This window comes from Nuphar pumila, chromosome 7 (genome assembly GCF_984573655.1).
Source record: "Nuphar pumila chromosome 7, dmNupPumi1.hap1.1, whole genome shotgun sequence".
Classification (NCBI taxonomy): domain Eukaryota; kingdom Viridiplantae; phylum Streptophyta; class Magnoliopsida; order Nymphaeales; family Nymphaeaceae; genus Nuphar; species Nuphar pumila.
Genome location: NC_143255.1, coordinates 41,757,181 through 41,780,797, shown reverse-complemented (window position 1 = coordinate 41,780,797; position 23,617 = coordinate 41,757,181). Strand labels below are relative to the sequence as shown.

Genomic DNA, 23,617 nt, shown 5'->3' with positions numbered 1-23,617 from the left:
GGTACTCAGCTTCAGTGGATGATAGTGAAACTTTCTGCTGCTTCTTGCATCGCCAGGCAATCAAGGAGTCCCCTAAAAAAACACAAAAACCAGTAGTTGAGACTCGATCATTGGGATTACCTCCCCAATCTGCATCAGTATAAGCAAGAAGATTTAAGGAAGAAGAGGATAAAAATAGCCCTTTATTGATGGTATTCCGAATGTAGCGGATGATTCGGAGAACAACACTCATATGCACAGTTGTAGGAGCATGCTGAAATTGACTAACTGAGTGAACCGCATGAGTGATATCTGGTCTGGTGATGGTTAAATAGGTAAGAGACCCAATGAGTTGTCTGTAAGGGGTGGGATCCTCTAGAAGAACCCCATCTTCTAACCGCAATTTGGCATTAATAACCTCTGGAGTCTCTACTTTCTTATCATCAGAGATCCCAGACTTAGAACATATATCTGCAGCAAGCTTCATCTGTGACAAAATATATCCTCTAGGAGAATATGCAACCTCGATTCCAAGAAAATATTTGAGAAAACCTAAGTCAGACATATCAAAATTATCTTTTAACATATTTTTAACATTGATAATACTATTTTGATCATTCCCAGTGATAATCATATCATCAACATAAAACAACAAAATTACGATACTAGAACCTGCATGTTTAACAAAAAGAGCACTGTCAGTATAACAAGAATGAAATCCTAACTTTATCATGATATCACTGAAACGATCATACCAAGCCTTAGGGGCTTGTTTAAGACCATACAATGCCTTCAAAAGTCGAAGTGTTTGACCTTGCTTAATATTTATTCCGGGTGGCGGATCCATATAAACTTCTTCACTTAAACTTTCATTTAAAAAAGCATTTTTTACGTCAAGTTGATAAATAGGCCATTTTTTGGTTGATGCGACAGCTATTAAGGTCCTGACACTAGTCATTTGAGCTACGGGAGCGAATGTTTCTTCGTAATCAATGCCATATTCTTGGGAGTATCCCTTAGCAACTAATCTAGCTTTATATCGTTCTAAAGAGCCATCGCTTTTAGTTTTAACTTTGAAGACCCAGCGACAACCAATAGGTTTTTTGTGTGAGGGTAGATTAACTATTTCCCAAGTATTGGCCTTTTTTAAAGCATTTAGTTCAACTTGCATTGCTTCAACCCAATGAGGTATAGATTTGGCTTGATTATAGTGGGCCGGTTCAAAATAAGAGTGTAGAGTTATCAAACATGCCCGATAGTTGGGAGTTAAGGAATCATAGGATACAAACCTATTTGGGGGTATTGATATTCTAGAAGAATGCCTAACTGGTGGTTCCTGAGTGGATTCAGAATTTTGAGAGTATTTTTCGAGGGCACTAATAGGTTTTTCTTTATTTCTTCTTGAGTAAACATTTATATTGGTATCACTATCATGAACATTTATATTTGAATCACTATCATTTGAGAGTGTTATGTCAGGAGGGGATACCTCACAAGTATCGTCTATGTTTTCAAGAAAATCTTCTTGTATGTCATCAATAAGATCATATAAGAATATATAATCAATTTCATTTGTTTCTTCTATTTTATCAAAACCGTTTTCTTCTTCTAGAAATGTTACATCTTTTGAAACATATAGTTTATCATTCTTAAAATCATAACATCTATACCCTTTTTTATTTTCACCATATCCGAAAAATACACATTCAATTGCTTTTGGAGATAACTTATCCCTTTTATGTAGTAGGACAAAACATTTGCAACAAAAAATACGAAGACGATTAAAATCGGGTGAAAACTTAAAGAGTTTTTCATAGGGAGAAGCATTTTTTAACTTAGAAGAGGGCATTCTATTGATTAGATAGGTTGAGGTTAGAACGGCTTCGGCCCAAAACTTCTTTGGAATATTCCTAGATACAAGTAATGTTCTAGCGGTTTCTATAATGTGCCTATGTTTCCTTTCCGCTAGGCCATTTTGTTGAGGAGTCCTAGGACATGACTTTTGATGGCAAATGCCATTTTGGGTTAAATAGTTTTGGAATTCGTGAGATAAGTATTCGCCACCGGAATCGGATCTTAAAATAGATATGTTACTTTGAAATTGATTTTGAACCTTTTTATGAAAATCTTTAAAGAAAGTAAATACTTCCGACTTATGACTAAGGAAATAAATCCAAACATACCGAGTAAAGTCATCAATAAACGTAACATAATATGAATAGCCCCCTTTAGACATAAACGGAGAAGGCCCCCAAACATCCGAATGCACCAATTCAAAAGGCCTTGATGAGAGAAAAGTTCTAGTTGGAAATGGAATAGACTTCATTTTTCCAAAAATGCAATCTTTGCAATTAATTTCTTTTTCCTTACAAAATTTGTTTCCAAAAGGAAAGAGGTACATGTTGGAATAACTTGGATGACCAAGTCTTTTATGCCAAGTTTCCATGTTTTTTTCTTGGACATAAGAACAAAAAAAGTTTGTAGGGAGATCAAGATGGTCCATATAATAGAGGTCTCTCTTTCTATGGCCTTGCCTAATCCGCTTCCCGGACCGGAGATCCTGCACAAAGCAACCATTAGATGAGAAAGATATTTCACATCCATGGTCGGCAATTTGAGAAACCGAAAAAAGGTTTAAATTTAGTTTGGGAACAACTCTTACTTTTGGAACACAAAAATTTTGTGAATCTTTAAAAGAACCAATACTTGAAATTTTCAAAAAAGTTCCATCGGCCGTAGAGACACAAGAGTCCTTTGAATTGGTGCAAACATCACTAAGTGCATTTTCATGAGGGGTCATATGAAAAGAAGCTCCAGAATCAAGGATCCAAGAATACATACCGGGTGATGATGATGAAGCAATAGCCGCACCCGATGTGGAGGAAGAAACTTTTAGCATTTGTTGAAGAGCCATAGATATTTGTCCAAGAGTTTCTTTAATGTCATTGTTCTTGCCTTCATCTTCTTTGGTGGTGGTTTCTTCAAGAGAGGCCACTTTAGGCTTGAAGGTTCCAATAAGGTTTGGACAAGCGGGTCTAATGTGTCCCGGCTCATTGCAATAATGACAAACAATCATTTTTCTTCCTCCATTGTAGTTCCCTTGTTTCCCAAAATGAGGAGGCTTATAGGTTCTAACATTGTTACCCGGTTTGGATATGGCAAGGACTTCATCAACATGCTTACTCATGCCAAGCCTTGTCTCCTCTTGAGTGATTTCGACAATAGCGTCCTCAATAGGAGGAAAAATAGATCTATGGAGAAGTGAAGATCTCACTTGCTCAAATTCGGGACGTAGCCCAAAAAGAAATTGAAACAATCGCTCTTGTTCCATTTGTTTTTGCCTCAAATCAATATCTTCCATAGAAACCCATTTTGGCTCTAAGAGAGCCAATTTATCCCATAGTGGGTTTAAGGCACTATAGTAGTCTTGAATGCTAGAATCACCTTGCTTGGTGGTTCTAATCTTTTCTTGCAAGAAGTATGCTCTTGCAAGATCCTTTTGGGTATACATACCCCTCATAAAGGACCAAGCCTCATTGGCTCTACGAAATTTAGCTATATTGGCACATACCTTAAGTTCCCCATTGTTCATAAACCACGCAAGGATTTTTGCGTGATTGCTTTCCCAATCTTTCACTTCCTTTTGATGACTTTCAATGGCCTTGAGGCGAGCATCTCCCTCAAGAGCCTTTTCTTGACCTTCTTCCATCTTTGTGAGCATAAGTTTCGGTTCCGGAACGATCCCCATGACAAAACCCCAAAGCTTCTTTCCTTTGAGATTATTCTCCATAGCCGATGCCCACATCATATAATTCTTTCCATTGAGCTTGAAAGATAGGTCAATCTTTGTCTCCATGATGTTGCCAAGAAGTGAGAAGATGTTCACAAAATATGAGATACACGAACCACACATTTCCTTCAAGAATCGAGTGGCTCTGATACCATGTAATGAGATATTGCGGAAATATAAAGAGTGCATACAAGCACTTACAACAATGAATAAAAGAGACAATATCACAAATCCACAAAGGGACAATACAAGCACAAGCCTTTAAGAAGGCAACAATATAAAGAGCCTCTTATTGAGAAGAGAGAAAAGCTCTCAAGGATGAGAATACACAAGGGGTTCACCCCTATTTATACAAGAGGAAGAGGAGGAAAAAGGAGGGCCAAAGGGCCTCAAAAGGAGAGCCAAAAGGGGGCTCCCATAGAGTCGTTGGGAGCCCCCAACGGTCACATTTGTGACCGTTGGGGGCTCCAACGACTCTATGTTGGAGCCCCTTTAGGTCCTCAAAAAAGAATAAAAAGAATTTTTAAAAAATAAAAATTACATTTAGACAAAAAAGAAAAATAGTTGTTTTCTAAAACAACTATGTGAAATTACAAAAATACTCCTATCGGGTATTGATGTAATATACAGCATATATATTAGATACATTTTAACAGATCTTTCCAGTTTTGTAATTTTCCCTTTTGTACCGATAGGTTTTATACTCTTCGTCTTATATATAGCCGCCTCCTTTTTTGGGAGATGGGCATGAGAGTTTTGGGTGTATTCGGCATTAGGGTTTTGAGAGTTTTGTATCTCGGCTCTGTATTTTCTCGCATTTGCTGGTGGATTTCTTGCTCCTCTTTTGCCCATGGACGTAGGCCTGAGTGTCGAACCACATAAATCTTGTACCTTCCCTTGTTCTTTTCTTTTCTTTATCCTGTGGTTTGCTTCATTTTCGTTGTGGTTTTGCATAACAGTTTTATTCTGTAGGAACATTGTTTCTTTTTTTTCCAGGTGGTATAATTCTCTTTTCTGAAGAAATAGCTATTGTGTGCCTACTCTTTCATGAATTTCATTTTGTTTGATTAACTTGTGGTTCCTTAAATACCATTGTGGTCTTTTGAAATATCCTGAACTGATCCTTTTGCAGCACTCTTTTTTTGTTTGGTTAATCATATTTTCATAGATTCATATGATTCACGGGGCATATAAAAATGCATTATGGATTCCTTAGATGTTTCTTGCTTTTGATTTTTTGTACTTTATGTGTATCTTTTAGGGTGGTGGAATTCCAAGGCGAAGTGCTCCTGTGCTCCAAGTGATTCGTGAAGAAGTATGTATCAGCTTGTTATTCTTCATGTGCCCTTCCTATTGACAGAGAACGTATGCTTTCAATGTGCTCTTTTAATTCCACTGACAGAGGGTGGAAATCCCTTTTTCAGTTTATCATTGGTTCCTGTTTCCATTCCTGAAGTTACAGGAAATGGATTTTTTTACTGTTTCGCCTTCTAGTGTATTTAGAGAAATATTAGAAACTCATGCTTCAGGTGTGCTTATCATTTTAGGGCTTAGGCATGCTGCCAATCAATTTTTTAGTTTTGATCAAGTAGTGGTACCACTAATCTGCCACCTACTGGTTTCCACCACAAGAAGATGAGATCTTTTCTTGAACTTATAAATTCCTTGTTGAGTGGGAGAGATTTCTTTTTTCTTGTTCTCTTTTTTATTTTGTTTCTGTAAGAAAGAGAGAGAGAGAGAGAGAGAGAGAGAGAGAGAGAGAGAGAGAGAGAGGTGGTGGTGGTGGATTCTTGAAATGAAGAACTGATAATTGCAATACTTTTCTGTTCTGTCAGTGTCACTATAACAACATTCTGTGCTTTGTCAATCTTACTCTGCTTTTCCTTTTTGAGCTTTAATTCATGTTCTGCTAAAGACTATTCTTCACTTAACTTTATCCGTTACTATAGGTAACTGAAGATGGCAGGTATTCTTTAGTTCTTATATTTGAGGCCAAAGCTTTGCAGCTGGCAGATTTTGAGCAAAGACAGGTTCTGCCTGCTGAATATAAGACACCTATTTTTGTTTATTGATAAAAGTTCACACACACACACACACACACACACACATATATATATATATATATATATATATATATATATATATATATGATTCTTTCTGTGCTAATATTTGTTCTTGCATCACCAGGCAAAATTCACTTCCTTCTTTGGACCAGGAATCACAGCAGAAGTTGGTGAGTTCTAATCCATTACTTGTATTAGGATAGGAACCTTGATGCTGACCTCACTCTCGCGTGCTTGCTATTTTCTTTCAAGTAAATCTTTCTCTTCCAGTTCTATAAGGAATTCGTTGAATCATGCTCAAAAGCTTGTTAACTTTTGCTGGTAGGAGGAGGTTGATTCGATCATGGTAGAAGGTTTGAGAACTTTTACTGGTGGTCTCACAATTTTTTCCAATAGAAGGGTTATTAAAGATTTTCTCCATCTTCTGGTTCTTTCTCTTCTTCATTTGGAAGCATGTTATTCCTTCTGGGAATTAGTTGAATAAATTTTCTCCATATGAAACCTTCAGATATCAAACAAATAACTGTTCTTCAATAATCAGCAACAGTAGCCACTAAAAGAAATCATTAACATGTCAACTGCAAGTTTACAACTTTGGTTCAAGCATAGCATGCTTGCATGAGGACAGTTGACAAAGCACTCTTGATTGCATTTGCATGCATGCACTTTTAGCTGTTATTGATAATGTCACACACACAGCAATCTCGTGGTGACTTCTAACTGTTGGTTGGTAATATCACCGATGCAGGGGTAGCAGGGGATGACCTTTATGAAGTCAGACTGGTATCCAACACAAAATCTCAAATAAGCTGATAGTACAAGTATTGTTCATATGAAATACAGGTTTTGCATTGTTTCCTTGGTTTGTTATCATTGTGTACAACCATAGTTGAAGAAGAGCAGTTTTCCAATTCAAGGGATCTGTGCTAGTGCTGTCTATCAAAATCCAGAATTTTATTGGTATATGTGTATATATAAGATGATCAACCTCTTCAACACAAATTTCAATTTTTGTGGTGCTTCTCCTTGTTGGCTGCCATCAACAGCTTTTTTATAAGTTTGTAAAAGTACAGAATGAAGCCAAAGTAAAGAGAAACTGATTGTGTCCCTTTGTTGTGGAATGGTATCCTGTAAAGGCCAATGCTGTAAAGAATCATCTCTGACCTGAATCGATTTTCACATCAATTCAGGGAATCAGGCAATTCAGATTCTGGGCTGAATCGTTTTGAATCAGCCAACTCTTAACCACAGAATGGCACATGTCAAAATTTATTAAAACATATTAAAAACTGTTGACAATTTTTTGATTTATTTTAAAATTAGCCAGTTCAGGTCAGTTTCATATGGATTTTCTGCATATACGATGTGAATCAGCTGATTCACAACGATACTGACAACATTGGTAAAGACAATTTTGCAACTTCTCTTTTTTAGTTGAACATGGTTGGAACCTTGAACTCATGATCTATTCACCAGCCATTTAAGCATCACATTCAACCTGATTAACTAGCTCAAATTAAGATGCACACACACAAAGTGAGATGCATATGTAATCCTGTTAATGACGGTGGAAAAGCAATTTTAAACTTTTGTAGTATTCTGGTCATTAACTTCCCAAAATTTAGCTAGAACTGTACACTAGTAAAGCGAAAGCTCACGTCTACGCTGTTAATGCTCATATACAAGTGCAAGCCCTTGATCCATGTTGAGCTAGGCTCAAGCATCCATCTTCAAGTTCGGCTCAACTAGTCTTGAGGAAATGCTTTCACTACCTTTGCCATCTTTATTATCATCATCCTTATGTAGTAAACCGCCTACAACTGTTAAGAGCTCAGCCACACTCTGCAATTAAATACCAATCAAAGCATGGGAGCTTATGCCTCGATCCAGCATCCATCAAAGGAGAGATCTCAAATCCTCAGATCTGAGATCCCCATCTCACTATGTCAAGCTGAAGGCCCAGAACTGAATCCCTCTGCCACATGGGACGGCGGCTGTTCTGGTAGGAGTCCGCCTAACCCCAGCTTGCCTTAAAAAAAAAAGATTCAGACCTGCTGGCTGTTTGCCAAAATGTGCTAAGGTGGCAAAGAGCCTTTTAAACAGAAATAATAACCCAGTTAGTTTGACAACTCTAAGGCTGCACCAAGCATGCAGCACGGGCGGTGTTTGTCCTGGACTTGCCAGTCGCACCCCAAGGGGTGTGACTGGCACATCCTGTGCAGCGCCTTCTATCTGAACACTACACACCCTGCTTATCAAACACGGACTGCACCTGGGACGGGTATGTCTCGCGCATCACACACACCATAACCAGATAAAAAACGAAGTCTGTACCTTGCAGGTTATAAAAGTTATAATACAAGAAGACACTAACATTCATAAAAGGTTGAAGCAAAATAAGTGAAAATAATATTGCTGGGGCCATTCTGTGGAAAATGACAATCTGCTAACACCCAATTTCCCATCCCCTCAATAAAAAATACAAAATTTTTGAACACATTGGAGGTATATATCTACTGCAAGGATAAAGATGCAAGCACCACCCATGTTGATTAGTACATTCTTCCCACATTTCGCAAGTTTTGATCCAAGCACTTCATTTCTAAGAGTCTGCTTCCATATCCTAGCTGAAACCTCCTCTGAGTAACAAAACAAAAAGAACATGTTGGCTCATCATAACGTATATGAACATTGACTGGAGGAAAAGCTGCTTATAAGAGGAAAAAACATATAAAATTTTCATACTGATTCTTTTAAAGCGTATGAGGTAGCATCATTCTTCCACTGCGCTACTTGGTGAAGACAAATTACTAGGAGAATCATTCTGCAAGCATTCCTTATTCACTAAACTAGCAATTTGACTAGCCCTCCGTGGTTTACACCTCTTTCTGCAGCCAGCCAGTAAAGTTCTAGTAAGTCCTTCAAAACTTCAGTCATCATGTACTGATCAAGTTCTTTGCAACATGTAACCAAAAGAACCAATGTCCAAGACAACTCGAAACTTGATTTTAATCATGCATTATGTATGACAGAAGCAGCGACGGGCATGACAAATACTCTTATGACATTCAAAATGACAATGCACCTCAAGACTACTATGTTTGGGAGTCTTGCACTAGGATGAAAACATGGTTTACATGTGTTGCCAAACCATGGTTTTAGAGTTATCAATACCACAGGCTGTTGTAAGCTCTTATTAATTTCCATGTGGTTTTAGTATTTCAGGGAACTGGTTTTGACCCTCAAAGAAGTGTACCATTTTTTTTGGAGTCCAAGCAAAGTATTTGCACATTTTGTTCATTCATATGTTCATGCATGTCCATGCATATGCATTTGTCCACTCATGTATTATTTGTCCATGCATATATGTCCTTACATGTATTTGTTGTATATGTCCATGCATGTATTTGCATGTATTTATTCATGAATGTGTTAATGCATGTATTTACTCAAGCATGAGTCCATGCATATTTTTGCATAGATTTGTACATGCATATATTTACATGCATTTGTCCATGAATATGTCCCCATGCAGGTATATTCATCTATGAATATGTGTAAATACATGTACATTTGTCATGTATGTTTCAAGGATGCATATTTATCCATACATGTGTTCATACAATATACATTGTATGATTGTTGGGTTAGCGAGTCATCGGAGCAGGCACCAAGGATGGTGTTCAATGACAGATTCCACAAAACCCACCTCATTCTTCATTGGAGAGAGTGTTCATTACCATTGTTTTGGTAAAACGCTACAGCTAAACGCAACCATGCGTCATAAATTCCGCATCCCAGCTCAGCTCCCAAAAGCAGCCAATGGAATTACAAAATTGCTTTTGCCTCTGATGTGATTATATTAAAAATGTGGCTTTTTCCCCTACCTCTATCCCACCATTACATACATAAACCGACACATCCCTTCTCAAATCTCTAAGCCCAAAAGTGCTCTCTCTCTCTCTCTCTCTCTCTCTCTCTCTCTCTCTCTCTCTCTCTCTCTCTCTCTCTCTCCCTCCAGAACTTTTCAAATACACTAAACTCAATGCAAAACATTATCTTTTCTTACATATCCTCATCGATAGGTAAATATTCCTCCACTTCCATTTTTGTTTTTGGAAATTTATATAACTCCAGTTTTCCTAGGGAATTCCAGGTTGGCAACTAAATCTGGGACCAATTTCTAGCTACGACATCAATGTATGCATTCTATATGATTAAAGACTGGCTTCGTGAATGACACCCTTGACAAGAATCTGATTGAAATGCTATACAAGTACTAACAACATTCGCATAAAAAACGGATTAACGGAACCACTTTTCTCTAAACAAGCAAGACCATTGTGTTGCTAAAAAAAAATACTCAAACAAGATCTCTCCTCTTTAAGTTGTCTCGTGTAAGTGTGGAAAAAGTTACATCAAATATGCAGCATCAATGCTCTTTCAACCAGCTAGGATCACGAGTATTTACTTTGAATGACCTCAATGTGCCACGTACTCAACCTCAGGAGAAATTTATAAATTCTTTTCATACGGTTTGGGTCTTTGAATTAGGGATAGAGTACTTCCAGTAGTATACAGAACAGACAAGGTAATTTGCAACCTCTGAAATTAGGAAAAAATCGAGTCCAGTAGTGTACAAAACAGACAAGGTTTGGCGATGTAAATGTACACATTAATGGAGTTGCCTGTCCAGTGTAACTTTGTAAGATCATTGCATGTTTTTGTGAACCCAAAAAGTCCAAAGTTTACATCATTAATAAAAAAATGGAAATGTTCAACAGCAAAACGAGTAGCTAAAACTACACAGAAATAACTAGAACTTATTATGTCTATCAAATTCATGAGCGTACAAGGCATTGTCGTCACAGCATGGCAGTAATTATTTGCGGAGACTAACCTTACAGAAGAGAGGTATTTCTCCAATGCTTTCTCCTGTTTGTCATCATAAATGAACCATTTGTCTTTTGAAGCTGAATCCCGATTCCCAACATCTGCACCAAACAAATCCTTTTCCAAAAAGTGAACCATATCTAAGAAAGTATGTGATAACACCATCAATCAAATATAAAAGCTTTTTTTCCTAGAGGTCGTTTTACCTTGGAGCATAATAGAAGACCTTCTAGAATCCCCTCTCAATCTCCAGTAAATTCTACCACTTTTATCTAAAAGTAGGTGCTCTGTTCTAACAGCATCCGTCCTTTGTTTTTCTGTCATCACAATTTAGAGGCAAGAGAATACGTCATAAAAAGAAGGGCTTAAAAGGATATTTTTTTAGTATTTATGTACCTATGTTTACTTGGGTATTCAATTTTTTTTCCTACAATGGGCTGCCAAACATGCAGGTTATAGCAACTTGACGCATGTTTAGTATGCCTGTTTTTTACATAATTTATTTAAACAACCTTTTTATATCCACCTCTCTATAAATACACATGATTATTTATCCATTTGTGCATGCACTAGAAACCAAAACTAAAGCCACTTCATGTCCCACGGTATCCAAATATGAGGAGAAACATTAAACCAGTAAATTATTGATCGAACATATATATATATATAGTTAAACATTACATGTTATCATACAGAATTTTATTATAAAAGAAATTGTAAATTCCATTAGTGAAGTAAAGTCAGCAGACTCTTAAGAATTAAGTTTGATGGAATTGAATCTAAAAAAGATATAAAACATGCTACAATTGCAAAGGAAATAAAAACTTACTGAGCTTAGATTTTATCTCTACTGCTTTTAGCTTCTCTGCACGAGCTTCATCTGTCTCTCTTTTTATTCTTGAGATAATATTTTGGTTTTCAGTAATTGAAATAGGAGCTCCATCTCTCGAAGTGAGAATACTACGGGCCATCTCATCCTTCAGCTTTTGTTTCACATCCTTCTCCTGTGTAAGCATTAGCGTTAATAGGAAAAACAGATGGTAGAAACTTAGAAGCGAAGCAAACTGTCTCCCACCTTCTTACTCAGCTCCACAAGGTTTTCTTTGTATTCCTTTTTCTTCTCCAGAAACTTTACATTTTCTTCTTCAATCCAGTTTCTCAAGAGCCTGTAAAAAACTATATAAATAAGCTGCACAAGTGTTGCATTTAATTTTAGTAGGTAAAGCCTTTAAGGCCACATCAGAAGAAAGAAGAGCACAAAAAAGAACATACTCTGTGCCAAGGGCCTCATCACAAAGAATATTGAGGACTCTTAACTTCTTCGAGGGGTCAAGTACAGAATATCCATCAGCACCTCTATTAAGATAATCCTCAGGTAACTCTTTCAAGGCATAAGGTGACTCAGAGAGGCATTTGTGGAGTTGCTTTAACCATTGACTTCCAGACGCAGATGAACGCAAGGCAGAAGACCTACCAAGCAAAGGCAGGACACAGTTAATTCGATAGGACAAAGGTAAGAATATGAAAAATAAAATTTTCAGGAAAAGAAAAATCCATACACTTCTTCCATGTCATCTTGCAACAAATACAAAAGCTTCATATGAAACTGAACAGCAGAAGAATACAGCCCATGACGTCCAGTGCGGCCACGAGTTAATTCTCGAAGGATTGATTCAGGTTGGCCTTTCGGTAGATCAAGAGCCTAAAGCAAAAGTAATAAGATCAAGAATTGACTAAATCTCCCCAACAACGCCAAGAGATAGGAAGAGCCAACTTACACGCTAAAAAGAAATTGCTGGTCAGTTTTTTTTCATTAACTTATATTAAAAAATGCACATAATGCTTCTTTGCGTGATGTACAAATTTTAAATTTCATATTAAGCAAGACATTGAATATGGCATGTTTGGTAACCTCTCATGGGGTTCAGAATCCCATCCAAATGAGAGAATGAATCTCATTTGCACAACTAACCAAACATGAGAAAATGAAAATGAGAAACAGAATGTGATTCAAAATAGCATTTGGGGTAAATCTCATGCTATTTCAAACCACAAAAAGTGGGGAAATGGTCCATATCCTATGTCATATAAGCACTGGAACACAGTAAAAAGATGGAATTAAACATATTAAAAGTCATGTGATGTCCTAAACAAATATTTTGACGTCATTTGCACCCAAACAAAGCTGGATGGTTAATAAAAATCAGAAGTATTTTATAATGATACACCAGAACTGGTACCATGTAATAAGCAGCAAGTCAACATCCATTATGACAGCCATGTTAAAAACAAGTTAGTGAAGCTTGTATCAAATTGAAGCACGTACAAGACATACAGTAACGTAAAGATGGCTAAACTCACTTTTCCAAATGCAGCACAGAACTCCAAAAACTGAAGGGCCGGTCCAATATCATCAACAGAAAAATCAATGCCTGCTATTGTTTTTACGTCTTCACCTTGTGGCAACAGAACATCAGGATCCGCATCATGAATGGGAGCTTTAATGATCTTTTGAAAGTTTTCAGGTTTTGACAAAGCTGGGGGCTTTTGCATATCATTTTGAGAATGAACAGCAACCATGTTTTCAGACTTCTCTGTTGACAAGCTCTTGTTTTCTGATTTATAGGTCGTGTCTTCCTTCAAAACGTCACCAGAACCACACTTAACAGCAAGCACTGATGGTTGTTGAATAGACAACTTTCTTGGACCTGTATTCTGCTGTGATTTCTCCTTGCCCAGTAGATTATCAGAGACCACCTTCTGCGGCTGAACAACGTTTTCTCCAACAATTTTACTGGTGTTTTTGACTTCTGCTTTAGAACCAAATGAGTAAGTACGGACAGCGTCCTTTTCACTCGCGTTCTTATTCCTCAACTTTTTGGATGAATTACTGCTGGGCTGGAAAAGTTTTTTCTTGACATCATTACTGGGGGATGAAGGCTTAGTATCATCGCGTGAGACGTCAGAAGATTCCTTCCTTTTCCTTTTATGTGAGGCACCCTGTGAGTTGCCACCATAATTACCAACTGAACCAACAAACAAGAATTCCAAGAATTTCAATACCAACCTCTTTAGTAACCACTTTTGTCTTTGAAGAATTATGAGGTGCCTTCTCCATGCCAGAGCATGAAACATTTTGGGGGGTCTTCACCTCACCGCATTTACTCTGACCAATTAAAATTACCAAAAGTATCAAACAATTCATATCTAGCACTAACGCAAAATTCATTTTTGTATCCGCGTCTGTGGATGCATAACCCGCTAATTCGTCATGAAAAGGTACCGCTTATGACACAAAGTGATTGCTCACCTTAATTTGGCCCTTAAGAAGCAACTCCCAAACAGAAGAAAAACCTGTTGCTTTTGCAGTATGCGCGAGAATTCCAGTGGGCTTTTCCCCTCTCTTCTTCCTTTTAATAAACAAATAAATCACAAATTAGTATGTCATCATGAACCCTGTAATGAGAGCAGTTGAGCCTGCAGCATGTCTTTCACTCACAAAAGGGGTATATGCATATGACTATGGGGCACTGCTGATTGACACCCTTAATGAAGATGCACAAACAACATAGTTTTGAAAATATGATAACGGCATGATTAGCAAAGATTGGTGTAAAAAAAATCACAGAAAACTAGTTTTGCCTAATTTACTAGATGGGAATTCCCGCAACGAAAACTCACATGCAGAAGCTGCAATTGCAAATCCCTCTACATTTTGGGCATGTCCAGGAATCGAGCATGTTCGTCTGTTCAGCTTTCTCTCCGTATCTAATCAGGAAAAAAAATAAGCGTCTAATAGACCGTCTACAGGACCAAATATCAGAAACCAGAAGTTTCATCAACCAGAGAAAGAACTCACCTGTTCAACAAGCATTTGTGGCAGAAATGGATGGTGCACGGCTTGTTCTGACGCACATTCTTGCATCCGGTACTGAAGTCCATGGTCTTCTGCCGGCACTGCAACCAGAAAACCCCAAATTTAGCCCCACTTGAAAGTAATAGAACACAAACCACACACAGAGAGAGAGAGGGAGATACTTGGTGGCAAGTCCGGCCGTTCTCCGAGTCGTAAATCCTTCCGTGAATTACGCGTACGCCGGGATCCTTGGTCCTCTTCCTATGGGAAGAAGCGGGCAGATCGGCGACTTTAGGGTTTCCGGCTTGCGATCCATCGGGAGGAGGAGGAGGAGGAGAAGAAGAAGAAGAGTCATTCTTAGCCTTCTTCTTCAGAGCTTTAGGGTTCCCCGAGACCGCCATGATCCAGAGATCTCCTCCCTTCTCTCCTCCGAAGCTTTGAGATTCTTCCTCCTTTTCCCCCTCCTCCCCTTCTTGTCAAACTGGATCAAAGAAAATGAAGGAAATTTTTTTAAATAAATTGGAAAAACTTTTGGAAAAGAAGGCGGGAAGAGTGGAGGAGCTTTCAAAATGAGTAAGTTACAAAATCACCATCGTGAGTTATTCATTAATTTGCGTCGGGAAGGTTGTTTTCGAGAGGTAATTTTATGTTCCTTGTTGGCACTATTTCGTCATTTCAGACAAAGTCCTATTTTTCTGAGCTTTGATGCGTCCATTAGTTTTGACCTCATAAATCAAGTTCTGCGTATCTATGAGCCAGCTGTACAAAATGTGAGGATATTACATACTTGGCCACAGTTAAATGATGGGCTTGTTATAAAAATGTTTCCCATAGGCAGAAAATATCCCCTTTTGGCTTTCCCTAGCCCCGCCAAAACGGGGTTTCCCACCCGCCAAAAAATTTCGCGGGTGGCGCACGTGCCTCGAGTCGTTTAAGCACTTCCGGGGCACGTGCCGGTTGAATTCGGAGCGGGTTGGTGTGTTACAGATCGGGTTATCCGTGTACACCCGGAGGAGAAGTAAACCAGGGAGCAGTGGACTGGTGGGGCTGCTAACGGGTCGGATCTGCCTTTGGAAACCAACCATCCCAATTCCGAATTTCTGGTTCTGAGCATGAAAAAGAAACTTAGAAACGCTGAAAATTGTTCACGTCTGAGTCAGGCCGGTCCAGATCCATTCGATTCAAGTTCCAAGTTTGATCCACGATCTTTCTTCTGATATCCGACCCGAATCGAGTATAGGTGATAGATGTAAAACAGCTCAACCCATTTCTAGTGCTGTATATATCTTCTGCAGTCCATTGTACCACATTGTCTAGTTAGAAAAGCAGGTGCAAGTTTTATCTAGTAAATCTAACTCATAGATGCATTAGCATGGTTTTGTATATTAAGGATTGGATCTTACATTGTTTCATTTCACTGTTAAAACATGGTTTTGTGAATCATCGACTGTTGAGAAACCGGAGCAGATCCAATGATCGAGCCCAACTGCCTTACAAAGAACTTGGGCCACACAAAACACAGAAAATTGTTGCACATGTAGCCGGCTCATGATCGGCTTGGCTCGGTGAGCATAGCTACGTGCCAGCTCATTTGGGTATATAAGCCGAGCATGAACAACTGAAGCTTAGCTTGGCTCGGCTCAGCTCAGCTAGTATAAGCTCAATTTATGTACTAAAATATGTTTGATATGTTATAGATAATTATATATAATGTTATACATTATATGTATTATATAGGTTTTATGCATGTAAAAAACTCTTAAAAATAAATTTGTTTTAGAAAAAGAGCCATTTTGCAAAGCTTGGCTGGTAACGAGCTTATGCGGGAGCCTTGATCTGGGATGTACCCTTAGCAACCTGAACCCAAACAGTCTGAGCACGGCTCAGATACCAGCCCTACTTGGATCTGTTTAAAACTGACGTTATTAGTTTCAAATTTGACCAAATTACAAAACAAACATTTAAACAGACTGCAGAAGCTAGGAATACCTTTGGTTGATTTGAATGACCAATCTGGATCCAACCCACTCTCTGACATGTGTTAAAATAAAAAACAGAATCATGTTGTAAATCGGATTTTCATATAACATGATATGCAAATAAAACATTTGATTGTCATATTCTGTTTTAAACAAAAATTCATACGAAGGCAACAAATCAAACATATGCAAAGAACAAAATAAAACCAATAAAGAAAACATGTTATTATTATGCAAAAGGCTAAGGCGTATAAGAATACTACCCTTAGAGAAGATTTGCCTCCACATACAGTGTAAAAAAGGTTCGACGTCCTTCCCTCAGGATACAATAGTCTCGACGATCTAAGTCGGTGCACTCTGATAATAGATCTCCCTTTGAAGATAAACTCAACGAACGACTACTGCAGAACTCTCCTTTCTAAGAAACATCCACAGATAAGCAAAAGAGAGCAGAGAGAGAGAAAATCGAGAGTCACTTGCGTCTGGACTCGTTACCATTAACGAAATAACGTGACCCATCAACGGAACGATCCGTTAACCATTTCTCTTCTCTCATAATTTAATCCAAATAAAAACAATAATGTGGGACAAAAAGAATATTGGACTTAGAAATGGATATGGCCCTAAAGGGCCAATTACCCGAACCCGCCCGGCTCGGCTCGGCATAGCGGACGGGCGTGTGTGTGTGGTAGCCATTTCATCCCCTTGTTCTTTGAAACAAGTGATAGAATCTCTATGTAGGTTATAAACTCCACAACCTTTTTTAGATTCTTCAATATGAGACTATTTCACATCATCAAAGTCCAAAAGTACTCCATAAAAGAGTGGTCCCCAAATTGTTTTCTTCTTTGAATTAACTCCTCATATCTTCTTACATTCAACATTCCTCCACAAATTCAAAGAATGAAAACAAGAAGAAACCAAAATGCAAGATGGAGTAATCTGCAACATGACATATCATGCTTTCAGTAATGTTACCTTCCGGTTTGAACCACTACCTTAGTTTACTAACTTTACTCCCATAGGAACAAAGTGAAAAAAAGTCTTGAACTTGAACCTTTGGTGTAGAAGTGTCCATTAACAACAACATGATAAAGGTTCTGGTTGTAATCTTTAGGGGAAACGCGTTAAGGGCTATGCGTCTGAATCATGTTTCATGAGTGACTTTAGAAATAACCCAATTCCTTAAAGTGTGGTCACAAAGTCACTCACATAGGTGGGCTTCTCTAGAGATGCACTGCTAACATCTCACCAAGAAGACTTTGAGCCCATTTAGAGTTTCCACTTTTTCTTAACTTGCAGCTACAACACCTTTCCAGAGTAATCAGAGAAAAAGACACAGATATATAGTATCACATTAAGAAGGTGATATTTAGTTCACCGTACAACTTGTTATTACCATATTGAACCTACTTTGTGGGATCTTCACTCAAATAGGTTGGGTTGCCACTGTAGATGAACTACTGATGGGTTTCAGTCTCATCCCCTCTCTAGATTTAAGGACTAATGACTTATCTAGTTCTTTTTGTTAATAAATCAACTGTGTTCTCTTTGGATCCAACATAGTCCACAACAACCACTAGCTAAGACACCAGTTTTCTTACAGATTTTATTATGACTTTGATATTCTTCTATGTTTTTTATTATATTTTATGTTTTTGATCTTTGCAATTATGACCATATTGTCACAATGCATAGAATATTGCAGGAATTTGTTTGCTCATTAAAGAAAGTTCCTCAAGAAGTCTCTTTAACCATTCGGCTTCCATTCATGTAATATCTAAAGCACATAGCTCAGCCTCAAAAGTAGACTGTGATAAGATGGTCTGCTTTACTGATCTCTAGGCGACTGCACCGCCACCTAAGGTAAATATATACCTTGTTACGCCATAATTCTCAGAGTTCATGGCTATCCAGCTCGCATCACTATATTCCTCAAGAACGGTAGGGAATCTCTTGTAATGCAAACTCAAGAAAATAGTTTCTTTAATGTACCTTTGTACCTTATCCAATGCCTTCCAATGAGTACGATTTGGACTTGTATATCTACTTAATTTTGTCATAGAGAACAAAATATTTGATCGTGTTCAATTTGCAAGATACATCAAACTTTCACTAATTTGAGAATACCTTAATTGAGACACAAGAACACCAGTCATATTCTTATAAAGAGGAGTACAAGGGTCATATGGAGTTACTACAGATCTTCCTTTATCATAGCCAAATTTCTCAAGTACTTTCTCAACAAAGTGAGTTTGAGAAATAACTATTTCATTAGCTGAACGAGTTAGCTTTAAACCTAAGATCATATTTGCAATACCCATATCCTTCATATCAAATTTACTACTAAGAAACAACTTCGTCTAATTCACAATTCTCATATTGAAACCAAACAATAGAATATCATCTACATACAGGCATAAAATGATAATGCATTACTTTTAATTTTGCAATAAACACATTTATCAGATTCATTGACAACAAAGCCAAATGATAAAATAACTTTATCAAATTTCTCATGCCATTGTTTAGGGGTTTGTTTTAGTTCATATAATGACTTAACAAGTCTACAAACTTTATTTTCATTACCAGAATCCACAAAACCCTTAGATTGATCTGTATAGATCTCTTATTCAAGATCGCCATGCAAAAAGGCAGTCTTCATGTACATTTGATGGACCGATAGATCATAAATGGAAGTCAGCATAATAAACACCCTGATTGTGGTCATCTGTGTAATCGGAGAGTAGGTGTCAAAATAATCTATTTCTTCCTTTTGTTTGAACCCCTTGGCAACTAATATAGTTTTGTACTTTTCAATGGATCCATCTGGTTTAAACTTCTTCTTAAAGATCCATTTGCACCCAATAGTAAAGCTATCACGAGGGAGGTCAACCAGTTCTCAAGTGCCATTACAGACAATGGAGTTCATTTTACTCTTTATGGCTTTTTTTCAATGCCTTGCTTCAGGTGAATCCATTGCATCTCGAAAACTGGGAGGATCATCCTCGATAAGGTAAGTGATATAATCACTTCCCAAATCCTTGGTAATCTATGGTCTCTTGCTCCTTCTTGGTTCAACCACTTTCTCGAACTCAATTGGTTCAAAGTGGGAACAAGATGGCTCAACCCCCACATCTGTCATCATTTTCACATGTTTGGGAATGAAACCAGAAGTTGAAGCTACATCAAAAGAAGAAAGATTTTGAGGTACACCAACTTTTATGAGAAATGCATTCTCAAAGAATGTAGCTTCTCGAAGCTTAACAATAGAGTTTACATCTATGCTAGATATCTCCGACTTAATTACTAAGAACTTATAGGAATAATTGTACTTTACATAACCCAGAAAGACAACATTTATGGTTTTAGGACCCAACTTCTTCCTGTTGTGCTCTGAGACAAGTATCTTTGCAAGGCACCCACATACTTTGAGGTATTTTAAGCTAGATTTCATATTTCTCCAGAGTTCAAATGGGCTACTATCCTTATGCTTCTGGGAAACTCTATTCAGAATATGACGAGTCATATTCAGAGCATCCCCCCACATATAGGTGGGTAATCCAGAACTCCCAATTAGAGCATTTATCATGTTAGATAGGATATCAATCTTTCTTTCTACAATCCCATTAGATTAAGGAGAATATGGAGCGATAAACTCATGAACTATGCCAACGGATTGACAATATTCATCAAGTTTGTTAGACATATATATTTCTCCTCTGTCAGATCTCAATCTTTTAAGTTTTCTACCAGTTTGTGTTTCTGTTTTATTCTTAAAAATAAGAAACTTATCAAAAGCTTCATCTTTTGATTTTAGAAGATAAGCAACATTAAACAAATAATCAAAAGAAACATCATTCTCTAATTTATTACTGCAAACATGTTCAACACGAAGTTTAAACAAACCATCATCTAAATACCCCTTGCCAATAAATGTTCCAAAATGTAAAATAACAACTTTATTATATTTAAAACTAAATTCATAACCCTCTCTAACTAAACATGAACCACTTAAAATATTTCTTCTAACTACAGACACATGGTGCACTATGTGTAAAGATAGAACTCGTCTTGAAGGAAACTTTAGGTCTGCGCGTCCAATCCCCAACACCTTTGCAGTCGTGGAGTTGCCCATAGTCACGGATCTGCCTTCAGCAGCCTGGTAGGAGACAAAGACAAACTTATCATTACAAACATGCACATTAGCCCCAATGTCAACCAATCACTCAGTTGACTCATAAATATGATAGATTTGAGGGTTAACAAACACATACCTAACACTGGTCCCAATGACCTCAGTCACCATATTAACTTGAGGCGTACCATCTGTGGTTTCATGAGCCTTGCCTTCTTGGAAGGGCATTCATTGGCCCAGCGCCCAACCTGCCAACAGTTTCAGCAAGGTTTGTTCTTTATATTTTTTTGGATTTTGGCCTTAGGTTTAAATTAGTTTTTCATTGCAGGTTTAACTTTTTGTCTATTACCTTTAAATGATCTGGTCATCATGTTCACCTTAGGCTGCTCACTTGGCATCGCAACTTGTTTCTGACTTCTATGCTCTTCCTCAATGGCTATGGCTACCATAAGATCATCCAGAGAGATCTTTCCTCTACGGTGCTTGAGAGACATACCAAAGTCTACCCAAAAGTTAGAAAAAAATTTCACGATTGTCATCACTTGAAACTTTTCAAAAAATTTCATATCAACCTCAACCAAACTATGAAGTAAAAGCAGAAACTCATGTACCTGATCGGTGACCGACTTGCTCTCAACCATTTGATACTTCAGAAATTGGCAACCGAGTACTTCTCAAGACCTTGATTTTTGGTATTGTACTTTTTATCAAGTTGATCTCATAGGGCTTTAGAAATGGTAGATGAGGAACTGTATACGTCAAACAGAGTGTTGGACAAAGCCAACAGAATGCAACCACGACATATACCATTCTTTTTTTGCCACTCTACAACCGTTATAACAACGGCGAGATCTGGATCGGTTTCAGAAATTGAAGGGCATTTGAAATCTAGAACAGATAACAAGCCTATAGTCGTGAACAAGATTTTCATGCGTTGTTGCGAGCGCTTGAAATTTTGATCGGCAAATTTTTCATACATATGTCTACTTTTGGTATAAAATCGAATAAAATCGACATGCTTAGAATCTTCTCTAAGACTGTTAGAAACAAAAAACAAAATCATGTTGTAAATCGGATTTTCATATAACATGATATGCAAATAAAACATTTGATTCATATCGTAGCAGGGTTCAAGCATGTCATATTTCGTTTTAAACCAAAATTTAGACGAAGGCAACAAATCAAACATATGCAAAGAACAAAATAAAAACAAAAAAAAATATGTTATTATTTCGCAAATGGCTAAGGCGTATAAGAATACTCCTCTTAGAAAAGATTCACCTCCACATACGGTGCAAAAAGGGTCCGATGTCCTTCTTCCAGGATACAATAGCCTTGGCGATCCTCAAAACTGAGCCCGGCCCAGCCCAACTCGATGGGCAAGCACGTGTGTGTTGTAGTCATCTCATCCCCTTGTTCTTTGGAACAAGTGATAGAATCTCCATATAGGTTATAAACCACACAACCTTTTTGAGATTCTTCAATATGGGACTTCCACATCATCAAAGTCCAAAAGTACTCCATAAAGGAGTGGTCCACAAATTATTTTCTTCTTTGAATTAACTCATCATCTCTTCTTACATCGATGTTTTCTACTATATTGTACATACAAATGTTCAATCATACAAATTGTACTCATTTTGAAGCACATACAAGTTGTATAACTTAAAAGAAAGATGCTCAATCTAACTTTCTCAAATGCAAAATAGAACTCCAAATGCTGAAGAGAGGATTCAATATCATCATTAGAACATGAGCATTCACATCACAAGCGGGTGCTTTGATAATGTTTTGAAAGTTTTCAGGTTTTAAAAAAACTGGGGGCTTTTACATATCATTTTGAGCATGTATAGCCAGCATGCTCTTAGAATTCAATGCTAGAAAGCTATAGGTTTCTGATATATACATCCTGTCTTCCTTCAAAGGTTCATCACAGTTATCCTTTTCTGCAGGCACTGATGATCGTTGAATAGATTACTTTCTTGGGCCTGCACTGAGCTGTGATTTCTCCTTATCCAATGGATTATCAAAGGCCACCTTTGGTGACCCAACAATATTTTCTCCAACCTTTTTATTGGTGTCATTCACTTCTCTACTAAAACCACCAGAATACATACATTCACCATCCTTGTCATTCACATTCTGAATCTTCAACTGTTTTGATGAATTGATGCTGAAATTGAGAGGTTTCACCTTTGCATCATGGCTGGACGATGAAGGCTTAGTATCACCATGTAAAATGTCCAAGACCATGATTTACCATAAAAAATTTCACGGCCTTTCCCCTTTGATTAAAGAAAGTCATGGTAGTATTTTGATCATTGCTTGGAGGCTTAGGAGCTATGATTTGCAGCCTCCTTTCTTGATTTAATAACATTTCATATATATGTCAATAAAAATCAACAAGATGAATCGTAGTAGTGACCATAGTCACGACGCTCTCATAGTCAGAAGACAGACCATTGAGCGTAAAACTAACAAGACCATTATCAAATACTTGTTCATCCACGTCATTTAAAGAATCCACAAGAAACTTGACATCATTCAGATGATCAATCGTAAGTTTATCATCTTTCTTGATATTTTGTAATTACTCTCGCTTTAGTTGCAAAATTCTCAAACTCGAGTGAGAAGCATGTGACAGCTTTAAGGCAATTCATGACTCATGAGCCATTGGTATGATATGATTTGAGATCCAAAAAACATATTTTGAATTTTGAATTTGAGATGAATATGCTCCTTGGATAAATTGAGGTGGGGGGCTGAGATGTTTCATCTACATATTTTATCAGATTTTGAGAGTACATGACATATTTAATCCATGATTTTCACAACAGATAATTGTTGCAGTTGAGCTTGATGTAAACTAAACTTGGAAAAATGTTTCATTGGATCACTTGATTGGGAACAAGATTGCCC

The 23,617-nt window shown here is 37.5% G+C and overlaps 2 protein-coding genes across 2 annotated transcripts in view; one reads left to right on the top strand and one right to left on the bottom strand.

Moving 5' to 3' along the window:
* Window positions 1-6,940, top strand: part of LOC149832050 (uncharacterized) — a 45,882-nt gene extending 38,942 nt beyond the window's left edge. The window contains exons 6-9 of the mRNA XM_090014294.1: window positions 5,031-5,084; window positions 5,719-5,799; window positions 5,957-6,002; window positions 6,581-6,940. Coding sequence (XP_089870420.1) covers window positions 5,031-5,084; window positions 5,719-5,799; window positions 5,957-6,002; window positions 6,581-6,645 — 246 coding nt within the window. The 3' untranslated portion in view covers window positions 6,646-6,940. The remainder of the gene's footprint in view (window positions 1-5,030; window positions 5,085-5,718; window positions 5,800-5,956; window positions 6,003-6,580) is intronic.
* Window positions 6,941-7,548: 608 nt separating this feature from the next.
* On the bottom strand, window positions 7,549-14,982 carry LOC149832049 (uncharacterized). Its single transcript, XM_090013143.1, has 14 exons — window positions 14,764-14,982; window positions 14,585-14,682; window positions 14,036-14,135; window positions 13,793-13,891; window positions 13,087-13,725; window positions 12,285-12,427; window positions 11,998-12,195; window positions 11,801-11,891; window positions 11,555-11,729; window positions 10,932-11,042; window positions 10,733-10,865; window positions 8,644-8,720; window positions 8,392-8,471; window positions 7,549-7,674 (listed from the first exon to the last, which is right to left on the bottom strand). The coding sequence occupies exons 1-14, from the start codon at window positions 14,980-14,982 to the stop codon at window positions 7,549-7,551; spliced, it is 2,289 nt and encodes a 762-aa protein (XP_089869269.1).
* Window positions 14,983-23,617: the final 8,635 nt, after the last annotated feature.

What these genes read in the sequence shown, in the direction of transcription:
- LOC149832049 (XM_090013143.1), bottom strand. Translation starts at nt 14,982, where the DNA reads ATGGCGGTCTCGGGGAACCCTAAAGCTCTGAAGAAGAAGGCTAAGAAT. An exon ending in CAAAAGTGGTTACTAAAGAG is followed by an intron (nt 13,726 to 13,792) that starts GTTGGTATTGAA and finishes GGCAACTCACAG; the next exon opens with GGTGCCTCACATAAAAGGAA. An exon ending in GATGAGGCCCTTGGCACAGA is followed by an intron (nt 11,892 to 11,997) that starts GTATGTTCTTTT and finishes AGTTTTTTACAG; the next exon opens with GCTCTTGAGAAACTGGATTG.